A 14,239-nucleotide genomic window follows, 5' to 3' on the forward strand; every position below is an offset into this window, starting at 1 on the left:
CTAATATTAGGCATTCTTCAGACAGAGGACAATGTTGTAAAGATTAGGAGTGAGTTTATCGCGTGAGTGTGCGTTGGGGGCTTACTGAAGAGACCATCTGTGGCCTAATGAACACTGCTCCTTGGCTTCAGAGTGCAGGGGCTTTTAATGCATCTGTAAGAGAAGGTTTACTGGTTTACTGAGCAGCAATACATTAGCTAAAGCTGATTTCTTTACTGGAAACCTGTACTTGAGGAGCTTTGGAATGAGGCTGTGTGTGTGTGTTTCATGTTCTTATATCCCGGTGGGGACTTTAACCTGAATGCACACTAACCCATGGGGACTTGTGTCACCGTGGGGACAAACATTGAGGTCCCCATGGGTAGAGACTGCTTTTTGAAGGTTAAGACTTGGTTTTAGGGTACAGGTTACAATTAGATTAAGGTTAGGATTAGGGTTAGGGTAAGGGTTAAGGTTAGGGTAAGGGGATAGGGAAAGCATTATGTCAATGACTGTCCCCCATTGGGATAGTGTGTGTGTGTGTGTTGCAGGGGGTTGGAGCTCAACAAGCTGCAGATATATCAGGAGTTGTGCAGGCACACGAAAGCACACAGTGAGCACACACACACACACACACACACACACACACACACACACACACACACACACACACACAGACACAGACACAGACACAGCAAGTGTACAGGCCATCATGTTGTGTCCAAGCACGGCTTAGTTTAGAGCTTCTCACACACACAAACATGTACACACACATGCATATAAACAACTTCCACCCACATCGCAAGTCACTGAGGAACAGAACACGAAAACCTCCTGCAACCTGCAACTCTGTGCGTCTATGTGCGGGCATGCGAGCTGCAAATAAGACAGGGTTACGCTGTAAATTACCAAAGAAAATGTGCTTAAAAAGATGTTACATTTGAATATTCAGTTATCTTTGTGATTTTAATGGCAGTAAAGAAACTGAGATGAAACTCAGCATCAACGTGAGCAGAAACACAGATATATATAAAAACTAGCCGTGATTGCTTTTAATTTGTCCAAGAAAAAAAGCAAAAAAGAATTTCACACATAGGTTGAATTTCAAGATTCTTATAATTTATTGCAGTTTGCACACAATTTAAAAATGTCAACAACAGCACACCAAAAAATTACAAAACTAAACACAATTAGAATTTACTCCTCTTGAGAAGAAAAAAAAATTAATCAACCCAACTATGATTGTCAAAGCTAAAAATGACTAAATCTGAAAAAAGGAACATAAAAGAAAAGCAAAGAAAATTCTTAATCTCAAGGAGGAGCAAATATATCTGAATCAAAATCTGCTTGTTTTTTCCCCAGACAGTGATTGTCCTTTTTCAAAACAGACTCAGTCATTTCGCGCCCCCGGCCCGCCACCCCCCACCCCTGCCTTTCCATAAACTGTCTTTTGAACATTTTATTTTTAAACCTTGCTTTAAAAAAATCTCCCCCCTTTGTTTTCAAGTAAGCACAGCAAAAGATGGAGATGGAGTCTCGTCAGGGTGGTTACTTCACAGCGTCTTGAGCGGTTGACATCGCCCCCACAACTCCACCCCACACTCACACTTCAAAAATAAAATTAAAAAACAGCCCGGACTACAGCAGTTTAAGGCGGTCAAGTACAACCAGAGGAACAGAACGGAACAAAAAAACAGCAGTAATGATGAAAACAACAGCAGGATGGAGTGAGCCCATATGCAGAGACACTGCCAGTGAAGAAATAACGTTTCGAGAAAAAGAAAATGAGACGATGCGGTGCAAACTGCCGCAATGTCACCCACACTGTTGTATTGGCAAGCCTGTAGGTGCCACCAGATGACAGGGCGGCACATACAACCTCCCCACCCACCACATGCACATCAATGGGGGCGTGCACACATACACACACACACACACACACACACACACACACACACACACACACACACACACACACACACACACACACACACACACACACACACACACACACACACACATATATCTGAGTGAGGGGAAATGTGGAGCATTCACTTTTCAGTATGTTTTTGGATTGTATAAACGCTTGACCATTACTTTGAAATTATAACAAAACATTTGAGAGGTTAAAAAGAACTGAAAAAAAATATTAAACTGATGTAGCCCCAACCCAAACACAGCATTCACATACAAAAAAAAGTTTTCACATGATCATAATATAATAAGACATAATTTTTTGATAAATTCAATAAATTCCATGAATTTATACATGATTTTAAACAACTATTTCCCAATGCTCCACAGTATCAAATACTTCCATAGCATCAGAAATGGTTTCTAATAAAGGCATCTTTTCAGCAAAAAATCTGATTTTATGTCTTTTAGCTTAAAAAGGTGCATTTAGTCATGCCAATTCTCTCCCATCTATCTCAATGTAAGGATAATGTTTAAGAGGAAAACACACACACACACACACACACACACACACACACACACATACAGACATCTTATAACACTCGCGCCACTGCGTTTAATGTGAAACACACTGCACTGAGTTGGGTGGGTTGTTGTACTGAATCAGCACGGCCCCGCTCAGCTCAGCACAGCTCGGCTCAACATGACGCAACACAGTGTGACAAAGATATCTGACCCTTCAACTTTCAGCAGGACAGTTTCAGCCTCGCTCCTTTTTTTCTCTCCCCGTTATTCTTCACACTTTAGCCAAGTCACAGCCACATGAGTGCACTCAACAGACCTGAAATAAGTGCCCAATGAGCAGAAATAATTGAGAAATGGCTGCCGCTTGACCACGTCTAGAGAGCTGGAGAGGACGGAGACATAAGAGATGGAAAACAAACATATAGCAGTGGAGAAATTTAACGCCTGAGGAGGAGCAGGAGGAGGAAGTGCTGGGTGGACGTAGATCTTCAGTAGGTTAAATTGACCGGTAATAACCAAGCCACACACTCATAAACACACACACACACACACGCAGCAGAGAGATCAGTGCATATAGACACAGGTTTAAAATGCTTCATCATATCGCTTCAACATCCAACGGAAACACATTCTTCTAGGAGCCCAGCGACAGACCTACGACGAATAGAAAAAATCCAACTTTTCAATGTTAAAAGTGTTATGTTCAAACATTCCCCCCCGATGCAAAAACCACAACTTAAAGGTTTAAGACAAAATCAAATTTTCATGCATTTTTTCCATGGTCGTGAGAATAATATTCAGTTTTTCAACAGACCGCACCCTGGAGTAGTATTCACAAAGAAAAGAAAAGGAAAGCCCATTGTCAAATATTTGATCAATTACAATGTGTACAGTAATACAGCAAATTCACATTTTTATTTTAAAATATACAGGTTTGGACGTCATGCAACAACAGCAGGTCCCATTACAAAAAAAGTAACAAAATAATAATAATAATAATCATTAATTTAAAGAAAAAAATTGTAACGGATTAAAGTTCTAAAACTATAGCAGAACAATATACAACAACCTTAAATTAAATACCTTTTCAACAAGAGATGTGTTAAAGACTGCCAGCTACATTTAAGAAAAAATCTATTTATAACAATAATAATTATTATAATAATTTGTTTTTTATTTTTAGAAAATACTTCAAATTGATTGGAAGTGAAAAAAGGAGGCTGTGCATTGCATGAGTGCCATCAGTTTGTCTGTCAGTCAGTCAGCTATACCCTGAACACACAACACCAAAGAGCTTAACAAGAGAAGCAGAGAGCGCTTCGCCAACACCTCCATGCCAGTAGAAAATAAAATTAATACACACAAAACACACTCATACACACTTACGCACATCAGATGAAATTTTTGCCAGAGTAGTGCAGTATCGCGCACACACACACACGCACACACACACACACACACACATCTTCAAACTGTGCGTGTGTGTGTGTGTGTGGTGGTATTGACTTGTGGTGATCACAGTACCCGTTTAGTGTATTGTAATGCTTTTTCACTTCAGTGTGTTCGACCTGAACTCCTGCAGTGGTGCTTGCTGTCTGTGGAACTGGGACCGATACGCTGGCCAGCGTTGGAGTGTTTTGTCTGAGATGAAACACAAACAAGTGTGAAAACTCTTCAAAAAGGCGAGACATTCTCAATGGGACCCATGTCCTTAGACGCAATGAAAACCACCAAACAGAACTTATGCCAAATAAAAATAAGAGTCAGAATAAAATAAAATAAAACAAAATTACCCCAAAAACAACAAAAAAACTCAGTAGTAACATTTTCATGTGCTATTAAAGTGCAGTTGAATGAGATTTTGCGACACACAAGAACATGACTCACTTGAACCCCGAATATCAAACTTTGCCACCTCCTTTATACCACCCCATGCCTCTCTGCCCTTCTTTCACTCTCCGCTCTCTTTCCCTTTATCAAACCCAGCAGTCTGTTTCTACTTCCACAGTTCCTGGGAACTGTCCTCAATCGCCCAGTCCCTGACATTGGGCAGTGCCAGCGGTTCGCTCTTCACTGACAGTGAGTTGACCAGTTCGCAATGGAACTTGCGAATGTGTCGGTAGAGGTCCCCGGACTGCGTGAAGCGCCGTTCGCACCACTTGCAAGCGTGCGGCTTCTCACGCGTGTGCACCACTGCGTGGCGGCTGAGGTTGTGTGAATATTGGAAGCTCTTGCCGCAGGTGGTGCAGGTGTAGGGTTTCTCACCGGAGTGTGTCCGCTCGTGGCGCTTCAGCGTGTACATGCAGGAGAAGGTCTTGCTGCAGATGGTGCAGGTGGGCACGTTGACGTCTCCAGCGGGCTTGGAGCGGATGCCCTCCTGCTCCCTGAAGTGGGAGCTGAGGTGAAGCTGGAGGATGTGCGGGGAGGGGAAAACCTTGTTACACAGCGGGCACATGAAGATCTGGGTGTGTTGAGCTGACAGCATGTTGGAGACATAGGGCAGCAGGGAACTATCCATGCTGGCCGCCTCGGCCTGGGCACGCTCATTTTCACCCCCCAGTATGTCCTCATCGTCTGCTGTGGCTGAAGGCTTCTCCTCCCGCTCCAGCTCTGAGGCCAGAGAGGCCTCTCGCAGAGCGGACAGGTGCGCTTCCAGGCCGAGCCTCCGCTGGGCCGACAGAGGCCCTCCGACCCCGTGGTGGGTCAGGCCCCCGTTGGTGCTGGGAACTGTCGCCTTGGTGATGCCGCTGTGCTCCATGTCATAGTCCCCACCTCCCAGTTCCTCTTCCTCGTCTGAAGCCACGCCCCTCTCCACTTTCACCCTCACAGCCAATGGGCTTTGGAGGCTGTCTGGTGTAGCTGCCCCGCTGAAATAGGACTGGTGGTGGTTACTGTGGTTGCTACCGGCAATCGGCTTGACCGACAGGTCCAGGACGCAGTCAGCCGCATCATTTGACACCCTCCTCCCCCTGCGCCCTCCACGAGAGCTCACGGAGTGGTGGGACCTCTGTGAGAGGGATCCAGTGGAGCTGGTGGGGCTGCCGGCCGGGGAGAGCAGTTTCCCTCCCTCCCCCAGCCCTTCCCCACCCTGCATTTCCGCCTCGCCATGCCCTGGGCTGGTTGTAGCCATGGCTGGTGTCCCTGGTCTGTCCGCAGACGGCAGCCTCAGCCACAGCGGTCCTCCCTCAGCCTTCCCCTCCTCCTCTTCATCACTGTGCAGCAGGTCAGCTGTAGCAGGCCGGTCTGTAGAACCATCTGATAGACTGTCAGCCTTATCGGAGCAGCTGGACCCACCATCTTCCTCTCTGCGCGTGCTGTCTGCCTCGGCCGTGGCCTTCTGCTTCAAACGTTTCTTACACACCTTGACAATGTCATACATGTGCAAGTAGCTGGCTGCTGCCAGCACATCCTCTACGGGAAGGTCCTGGAACTGCAGCTTGCCCTCATACATGAACTCCAGGAGCAGGGAAAAGGCCGGGGCTGTGACAATGTCGCTGTTGAGGTGCACCACGTCTCTCTTGTCCAGCTGGTCCTTGTAGAAGAGGTGAAAGTACATGCTGCAGGAGGCCAACACAGCACGGTGGGCCCGGAACTGGGCATCACCCACCAGCACCGTGGAGTCACACAGGAAGCCCTGGTGCCGCTGCTCGCTCAGACACTGGAGTAAATGTCTGCTGTGGTCTGGGAACTCCATCCTGCCGTCCTCATAACCTGCAGCCACACAGAGACACAGAGGTAGAGTCAGAATTAGATACATCTGATAACGGTCTCAGTTTCCGTAATGTCACCGACTTTAAATTGACACCTAATTTGGGTTTTTAATGAAGTTTTGCAACATTTTAATTAAGTGTTGCATTTTAAATACAATATTTGTTTCAGTGAAGGTAAATACACAAGAAAAAAGTATCAGAGAAATGCAAAACCTACAAAAGACTAATTCAATTCAAAGATGACAGAAACAGAGATTCTAAGAAGAGGCAAGACAACAAACAATGAAATATGTGTCTGAGGTAAAATTCAAGTTAAGTATAGAGATCATGACATTGTTTTTATCATCACTTATGCTTTTGTGTTAACGCAATTTCTGCGAACAAAATGATCTTAAACGAGGCCAATTAAAACAAAAACAGAGAAACGCAAGAGAGAAGAGGCAAATGCCAAAAAACACATATGGTATGAGATGCTGAAAACAAACCACAGAGAAGACGACGAGCAAGCGAAAAGAAACACATCAAGAGAAGGTAGGTCAGTAAAAACAGGAAGACCGAGAAGTAAAAGAAGGAACATTTCTGAACACATAAAAAAGTCTATTAAAATAAGACAAACAACACAACAAAACATGCAGCAAAGACACCATATATTTAAAATCTGTTTATATTTTTTATGTATACTACGACTATGTACAGCCATGAAGTTTTTTTACTCACAATCACAACATCAACGGAAATATTTCTGCTCCAATTCAAAAACACCATGCAGGTGACTGTGAAGTCGCGCACACATTCCTTCGCACAACGATGCCAAATGTTCGTTTTATTTCTATAATTATTTACGTTAATTAAAATAAATAAATAGAAAAGGGGAAAAGAAAAACTGATGATAATTATAATTAAAGAGAATAATAGTAATTAAAGATTTAAGCAATTAAAGAATAATCACTGATTCAGTTTTTATCCACAGAAAGACTTAATCTCAGGTAAACCTGCAGCGACTCTGTCTCTGCGTTCTCTCTCTCTGTATCTCTCTAACTCCTCTGCCTGCACTCCTGGATTGTCGCTGCTCCTACGCTGGTTATTTTTATTAACCCACTTTGGCCTGGCCTGGCACAGCCCTTTTAGGTAACCGGCTTTCAGCTGCACACACTGTCCTCACATACACAACACACACACACACACACACACACACACACACTTAGTACCAGCCTACCTACCAACCACCTCCACAGGCTAAGTCGAGCAGGAAAACTGGCCAATTGAAATAGCACTGTTGAAAACAAAACAGCTTGTCCCTCGTTTAACCTGTTAGCACCGGCTTTAGGTGTAAGATTAGACAAGGGGGAGAAAAAAGACAGAAAACTTGCAGCAATGCTCTTCAGGTGTCCTTCAAAAAGAGTCTGTAGAATTTATCTAGTTGATAAAATAAATTAACAACTAATTAGGCAAAAAGAAGGCGATAATGAGAATGAAATCTGTAAAATCGTTAAGTCCCACCTGTTAACCAAGTCGATTTGTCCTGCCTGAGAAAATACATTGGTCCCGCTCTGCACTGTGTTAACCAAAGCAGTTAAATCACCTCATTTGAATTAAGCTAAACCAAGAATGTCAGTGTGTGTGAGACTGTGTGTGTGTGTGTGTGTGTGTGTGTGTGTGTGTCTGCGTGTTGTGTATATGAGTGTGTGCTGGCCCTCCGGCTCGTTCAGACTGCTTTTAATGAGGGGGCTTACGGGGACAAGGGTGTACCACCTCCCACCTCCCCATCCCCCTCTCTGTCCAGCCAAACCCCTCTGCCACCTCCTCCTTCCACACACACACACACACACACACACCGTCCGTCACTCACACACACTCCTTCCCATCTGAATCTTCCAAGAAAAGCCCCGCACATCCGCCCCATAGTAGAAACTGCCCTCTTCCTCAAACCCCCACCACCCTCCGCCCACCACCCAGAAGAGAAGATTTACAGTACAATCACTATAAGTGCCCTGCTCGTCACAGCATCAATCCTAATCCTTAAAGATGGCTAAAAATAAAGACGGCGGTAGCGGTGGCGGGGAGGGAGCCGTCGGCGGAGCCTCAGGAGGGCAGCAGCCCGTCACCCGGCCCACCCGGCCCGGCCAGCCAGCTCAGGCAGGGGTCTGAGCGAGAGACACAGAGAGGCAGGGAGGGAGAGGGCGAGAGAGAGGCTGGGACGGCCGGGAAGGGAGGCTTACCCACATCTGATCCAGCTGACGGGGGCCATATGGCAGCTGCTAGCCAGATAAAGAGATTAAGACTAGGAGGGAGTGCGATTACAGCTGTCTAGCCAATTCAGGCAGCTCAAATCTGCAACTTCTAAATTAGTCTCCTCTACTCCAGCCGACAGGAGGGGAAAAAAAGAGGGTAGAGTAGAACGCACATGCTTTCAAGTAATTTTACAGCGAGTTAGATTTAACTGAAAGGAAAAAAACAGATTCAATGATTAAGATTAAATAACTGCTCATTTTATTTTTTCGCTTAAAGTTTGCCTTTTTTTTTGCTCTTTTATTAACTAAAAAATGAGTAGGTTTTTTTCGCTCAAATGTAACTAATTAAAAAAAACAACTAAATTAGTTTTTTTAATTAAAATATTAGGCAAAAAAGCATTACATTTAATAATGATTTCACTTGAATTATAATAAATGATCTGGGGAAAAACGAGATATAAGCACGATTTAAAAAAACTGTTTTCTCAGTTGTAACTTTGCTTTCAATTAATGAGTGTTTTAACAAAATGCCTGACATCACAACTAGGAAACAAATGCAAAATAATGGCTGAGTTTTAAATGCAAGTCTCTAGACTACAAACTAAAAACCCCTCAGACAAGCAGCACCAACACGAGTTTACTACTGAAGCACTCACCAGCAGTTTTGCACAGCGCTCACACTGGTTTGACACACCGGAGATCCCCACAACAAAAACAAAATAACTACTCCACTACCCCAGACTGTCCTACTCTATTCACTCTGCCTCACACACACACACACACACACACACGCACACACAAAACGATACCTGCAGCAGTATGCATCAACTTGATTAACTCCACTGTAGCAGAATAGCTGGGCTCTCTGGCTGGGAATGGCTGTGTATCTCTCTCTCTCTTTCTTTCTTGCTCTTTCTCTTCCTCGCTCGCTCTCTCTGAATCAATGAGTGGGTAGAAGAGGAGAGAAGAAGAAGAAGAAGAAGAGGGAGGCAGGCAAAAAAAAAAAAAAACGCTGTTCAAACTGCGAGGGACAGATGCAAAGTGGAGGAGATGTTGGAGGGGGAACGAGATACCACCTCCCTCCTCCTCCTCCTCCTCCTCCTCCTCCTCCTCCTCCTCCTCCTCCTAACTGGCGCTGATCGGCAGCCACAATCACACACACATACACAGCGTGCGCACACACACATACACACACAGCACTAACTCTCCCAGGCTGCCGCTGAGACTCACAATAAAGGACTGGGGAGGGGTGGAGGCGGTGGAGGGATGGAAGAGGAGGAGGTGGGGTGGATGGCAGCCTGTCAGCTGCTCTGACATCATCCTCAGATGGAGATGCTACCTCCAGCTGTGCTCTTTCTACAGCCATATGCTGCCTCCTCTACACTCCTGCCACCAGACTCCTCTTTCATTCTACCAACACCAACACCACGCAACTTTGTCTCTCTGTCTTTCTTTCTCCCCCTTTTTCTCTCTCTCTCTCTCTCTGGGAAAAAAACCCAGGTCTACTAAATGCAGTCCGGTGCAGGTTTTTGGAAAACAGAAAATAGTTTACACACAAATCAAGCAACCACAACCGCCCACTGCTACCAAAACGATCAAGGAAAGGGAAAGTTTATAGAATATATACAGGAGTTCTGAGTAAAGACTTTATTCTAACCTTTTTCTGGTGTTGTGAAATCTTTAAATACTCCTCTGTCTTTCTCTTTATGTCTCTGTCTCCTTCCAGTAACCATAAACAAAGGCCAACACAGCAACTGACAGAGGCACGCAGCTGATATTGTTTTCCACTTCTTTATGGTTCAGCGCCGCTGCCTTGTCTTGTATTCATTCATTCACTCACTCACTCATTCATTCATCCATCTATCTATCTATCCATCCACCCATCGCCCCCCCCCACACCTCCCTTCGGACATCTCACAGGAACAAAAATGAAATGAGGAAACAATGGGAACAAGTCATAAAGAAAGAACCTAATGAGAGCAAATCCTAAACAAAAGGTATACAAGCCTTTAATAAGCCGGGGAGAAACTTATTACAACAGTCTTATTTCACTTTCGTTTTAGTGAAAGTGTGCATGTTTGGGGCATGTGACTCTCCACCTATTTAATATATGCAAGTATAGGAATAAAACTACGTTCATTTTCAATTCTTTTTAGTGTCTGAATCTCACAAAAAAACCTACAAAAGTTCAAAGTTCAAAAGACTAATATAGCGTACACATGTCATGGTATTAAAATATTGTTTCTTACGGATGTACAAGATAATAAAACAAACAAATACGTAGAAAAATATTAGTGTGGCTTTTATCGCAGACGCACATAAATGCCGAGGAAAATTATAAAAATATTAAAGTTATTTTTCTTGCGTTGTGATGAGCAACATGTGAGTGTGTACAGCATTCATAAGTGAATTACAAACATTTCTGGATAATGTAAGTAAACTTTTCCTTAAAGTTTTCCAATTAAATAAACTTAAAATAGGTTTTGAAATGTGGTCGACTCCAACTTCTAGTCTTCAAAAAAATCAGCAGTGTTTTCAAAGTCGGAAACATTAATTTATCCAACTTTAATTAACTTCACCACTGGAGTTTCAGTTAGCATCTTTAATTACAGTGTTAGAAAGTCGTGTGAAGCTGCTCGCTGCACAACACTGCAACCACTGGTGCACTATTTCAGTTTTACTTCGACACATTGTATTATCGTGACAGTGCTATATTCAGCACTCGGACTCACAGAAGTCAGCAATGTGATCAATAAGTTGGTTATAAATTTCACTAATATACCCGTTAACTTCCCTCAAAGCAGCCTAAAATTGTCAACCACGAAAATGACTGTTTGTAAGCTTTGTCCGGCGAGGAAATTAGCATAAAAGTCAAAGTAATGTTACAGCTGAGAGGCTGTCGCCGAACAAACTAACAACACAAGAAGATTGTAATTAATGTCTTAGCAGAAGACATAACAAACACAGAAAGAGAGAGACACACACAGAGACACACTGACCCACGCAGCTAGCTATAGCCCGATCATGGCTAACAAAAGTAAAGCGAAGAAGCTACAATATTAAGCTATTTAACGTTGTTGGGAAGGCCCCGGTGCTATGACAACAGCTACTAAAACACCGCGGAGGGAGAGCTAACATAGCAACTATTAATGCGAGGAGACAACACAGTCATGCTAAGGAAGGTTTAGCTACTTTTTCCCCTCCGTAACCCACCCTCTCTCTCTCTCTCTCTCCTGAGCCTCCTTTAATCGGACTCCGGTATTAGAGGCAGCACTTACAGACAACACGGTCCAACGTCTTCCCCGCTTCCTTCGTCAAATCCCTCTTTTTTTCCTTCGGAGACAAAACTAGATTGACTTTGGACTAATTTCCATAACAGGCTGCGGAGGCGAGCAGGCGGAGGGACGGGGAGTCAAGCACTCTGCGGCGGCCAGATGTTTCCGAGCTGTTGCTGCTCAACTCGGGCTGGGAAAGGAGGCGAGTTGACTGGCACGGCACGGAAGCCAATGGTGCCGGCGAAGAGGAAAGTGAAGGCAAATTGGAAGCGGCCCTCTTACAGAAGAGAGGGAGGGATATGTCTTCTTCTCTCGTCGGCGTAGGTTGACACCAGGCAACAACAACAGCAGCAGCAGCACACACACACAGCGAGAAGGCAGGAAAAAGAAGAAGCTGGGCCAAACCAACTGGTTCTGCGAGTCAGTGTGGCGGACTGGCGGACTGGCGCAGCGGAGAGCGAGAGAGTGGAGAGCGGCGCGGTGCCGCCTGGGTACTGTAGTCAAGGGGGGGAGGGGGGGGGGGAGGCGGAGCTGATGTGAGCAGGTGCACCACCTTGACAGGAAACAAAAAAAAAAAAACCCTGTTGGTTTCCAGCGGTGCAGGTTAATGCTTAACATTTCATTGTTGGAATAGCTTTTTGGTTACACTATTTTCTATTCGCAAAAAAAAAAATTAATTACGTTTTAATCAGTGGCATTAAACAGTTGCACCACTTCCAGAGGTAAAAACAAAACAAAACAAAACATGGGCTCAAAAAAAAAGGCGGTTGAGTTAGTAAGTAAGTAACTTTATTTATATAGCACCTTTCAGGGGCAGAGACGTCACAATAAGGCAACCAACATACATAGGCCATAGAAATAAATAGAAACATTACACAAAGGCACGTCTAAACAAATGGGTTTTGAGCAGCTGCTTTTTAAAGATGTCCACAGTGTCAACAGATCTTAAGTCCAACAGGAGAGAGTTTAGGAGCCACACCCAAAAAAAGCATAGTTCCCTTTAGTTTTAAGCTTAGTTCGAGGAACAACCAGCAGATCCTGATCAGAGGAGCTTAGAGACCTGCTGGGAATGTAGGGCTGCAGCAGATCTCTAATGTAAGCAGATGCATAGGGCAGTCGGGTTAGCTACTGTAGCTACTGTTTGACTTGAACCTGCAGTTACTTAAAGGAAAAGGCTGGCCATATTCTATTTGTTTGTTATTGTCAACAAATCCTAATGTGTTAGCCCGTCTCTCAATACCTCCCTACCCTGTCTGTGGCACTCAGCGCAGAGCCCATTGGTTCCTACAAAGATGTGTTTAGATGTGTTATATACTTTGAATTTTTTTTTAAAGGCCACATAGTTTACCAAAACAGCTGGGCAGTAGTAGTTTATAGTAAATGTTGCTCAAACTGGAGTAAATTGTGTATTTGTTGGGAACTATTTTCAGCTGCAGATTTGGTGCACTAGTGAGTATTTACAGCAGCAGGACAGTATGTGTGACTGACCCAAAACAAACTGCAGTGCCCATCGTAATGCAGAAACATGTCACCCAGTGCAGCGGTGTGGCTCCTGGATGTGTTTTTAAAAGTTTCGGGGCAACGATGGAGATCTATGGCACAGAGGAAGAAGACACTTGTTAGTAGGAATATTTCCTTGTTGGTTTTGCTGTTTTCTTGTTGACAATAACACAAATATAGAATATCACCATCCTTTAAAACAAAAATAGTAACCCTGATTTGGTATTGCAGGCCCAGATGTTATATAGAAATAAGTAATACTATGCATATTGTAAGGTATTAGTAGCTAACGCATTCAGCCAAATACATCACTGAAAATCACAACAGTTTTGATAATCGATTAATTTTTTAATTTGTTTATCAAGCGTAAATGTCAAGCATTCTCTGGTACAAACTTCTTAAATGTGATTTGTTGCTTTTCTCTTATTTATGTCATTTTAAACTGAACATCTTAAGGTTTTAGACTTTTTTCTGGACAAAACACACAATTTGTAGAGCTAAACTCGTCCTCAAGGGATGGGCGTTTACCTTTTTTAAAAACATTTTATTGACTAAACAACTAATTAATTAATTAATTGGAAAAATACTAAAAATACTATTTCAATGATGACATAATGGTTTGATACGGCCCTCCAGTACGCTATACGTTTGTCTAATGCAGTCACCATCTATAACCACCCAAAAAAGAGGTAATTGACTTGTGGCATATAGTTGCATTAGAAAACACTATACTGAGGATGACCTCCTTTTTGTCTCTCTATATGTCATGACAGTGTCTGTCCGACACCTTCAGCATTGATTACAGTTTACATACATGGCTGCGTTCAGTTTGTGATGTGCTGTCAGATTGTCAGTCTTAGCTCTAGGGGTGGAAAGGACCAACCCTCAGTGACAAAAGCTGTGGATGTAGTGAAAATGTAGCTGCATGAAACAGGTTTGTTTTGTGAAAATAGAGGCAGAGGCGTGTTCATTTGATTTACTGTACATTAAAGGTAATTTGCCGGCAAGAACAAATTTTAAAGTCCACAAAATGAGTCAAAAGAACACAAAAGGAATGAAAGGACTAATAAGGAAGGTGATAACAGTCTTCTTTAAATGAGTAATG

At 43.6% G+C, this 14,239-nt stretch overlaps 1 protein-coding gene across 4 annotated transcripts; it reads right to left on the reverse strand.

Annotated features, from left to right (window-relative positions):
* Positions 1-1,076: 1,076 nt before the first annotated feature.
* Positions 1,077-12,121, reverse strand: zbtb18 (zinc finger and BTB domain containing 18). Of its 4 annotated transcripts, XM_044215459.1 has the most exons (3): positions 11,638-12,121; positions 9,169-9,294; positions 1,077-6,129 (listed from the first exon to the last, which is right to left on the reverse strand). In XM_044215459.1, the coding sequence occupies exons 2-3, from the start codon at positions 9,182-9,184 to the stop codon at positions 4,415-4,417; spliced, it is 1,731 nt and encodes a 576-aa protein (XP_044071394.1). In that variant the 5' UTR covers positions 9,185-9,294; positions 11,638-12,121; the 3' UTR covers positions 1,077-4,414. The 4 variants fall into 4 exon arrangements, with proteins under 4 accessions (XP_044071394.1, XP_044071397.1, XP_044071393.1 ...); XM_044215462.1 differs by lacking the exons at positions 9,169-9,294; positions 11,638-12,121 and adding an exon at positions 9,016-9,147; XM_044215458.1 differs by lacking the exons at positions 9,169-9,294; positions 11,638-12,121 and adding an exon at positions 7,629-7,867.
* Positions 12,122-14,239: the final 2,118 nt, after the last annotated feature.

The sequence above is a fragment of the Siniperca chuatsi genome, linkage group LG11 (assembly GCF_020085105.1).
Source record: "Siniperca chuatsi isolate FFG_IHB_CAS linkage group LG11, ASM2008510v1, whole genome shotgun sequence".
Lineage (NCBI taxonomy): Eukaryota > Metazoa > Chordata > Actinopteri > Centrarchiformes > Sinipercidae > Siniperca > Siniperca chuatsi.

Bases quoted from the DNA above. Each gene is read 5' to 3' on its own strand.
- zbtb18 (XM_044215458.1), bottom strand. From the start codon at position 7,668: ATGTATTTTCTCAGGCAGGACAAATCGACTTGGTTAACAG. The intron at 6,130-7,628 runs GTGGGACTTAAC...GTGTGGCTGCAG, and splicing joins CAAATCGACTTGGTTAACAG to GTTATGAGGACGGCAGGATG.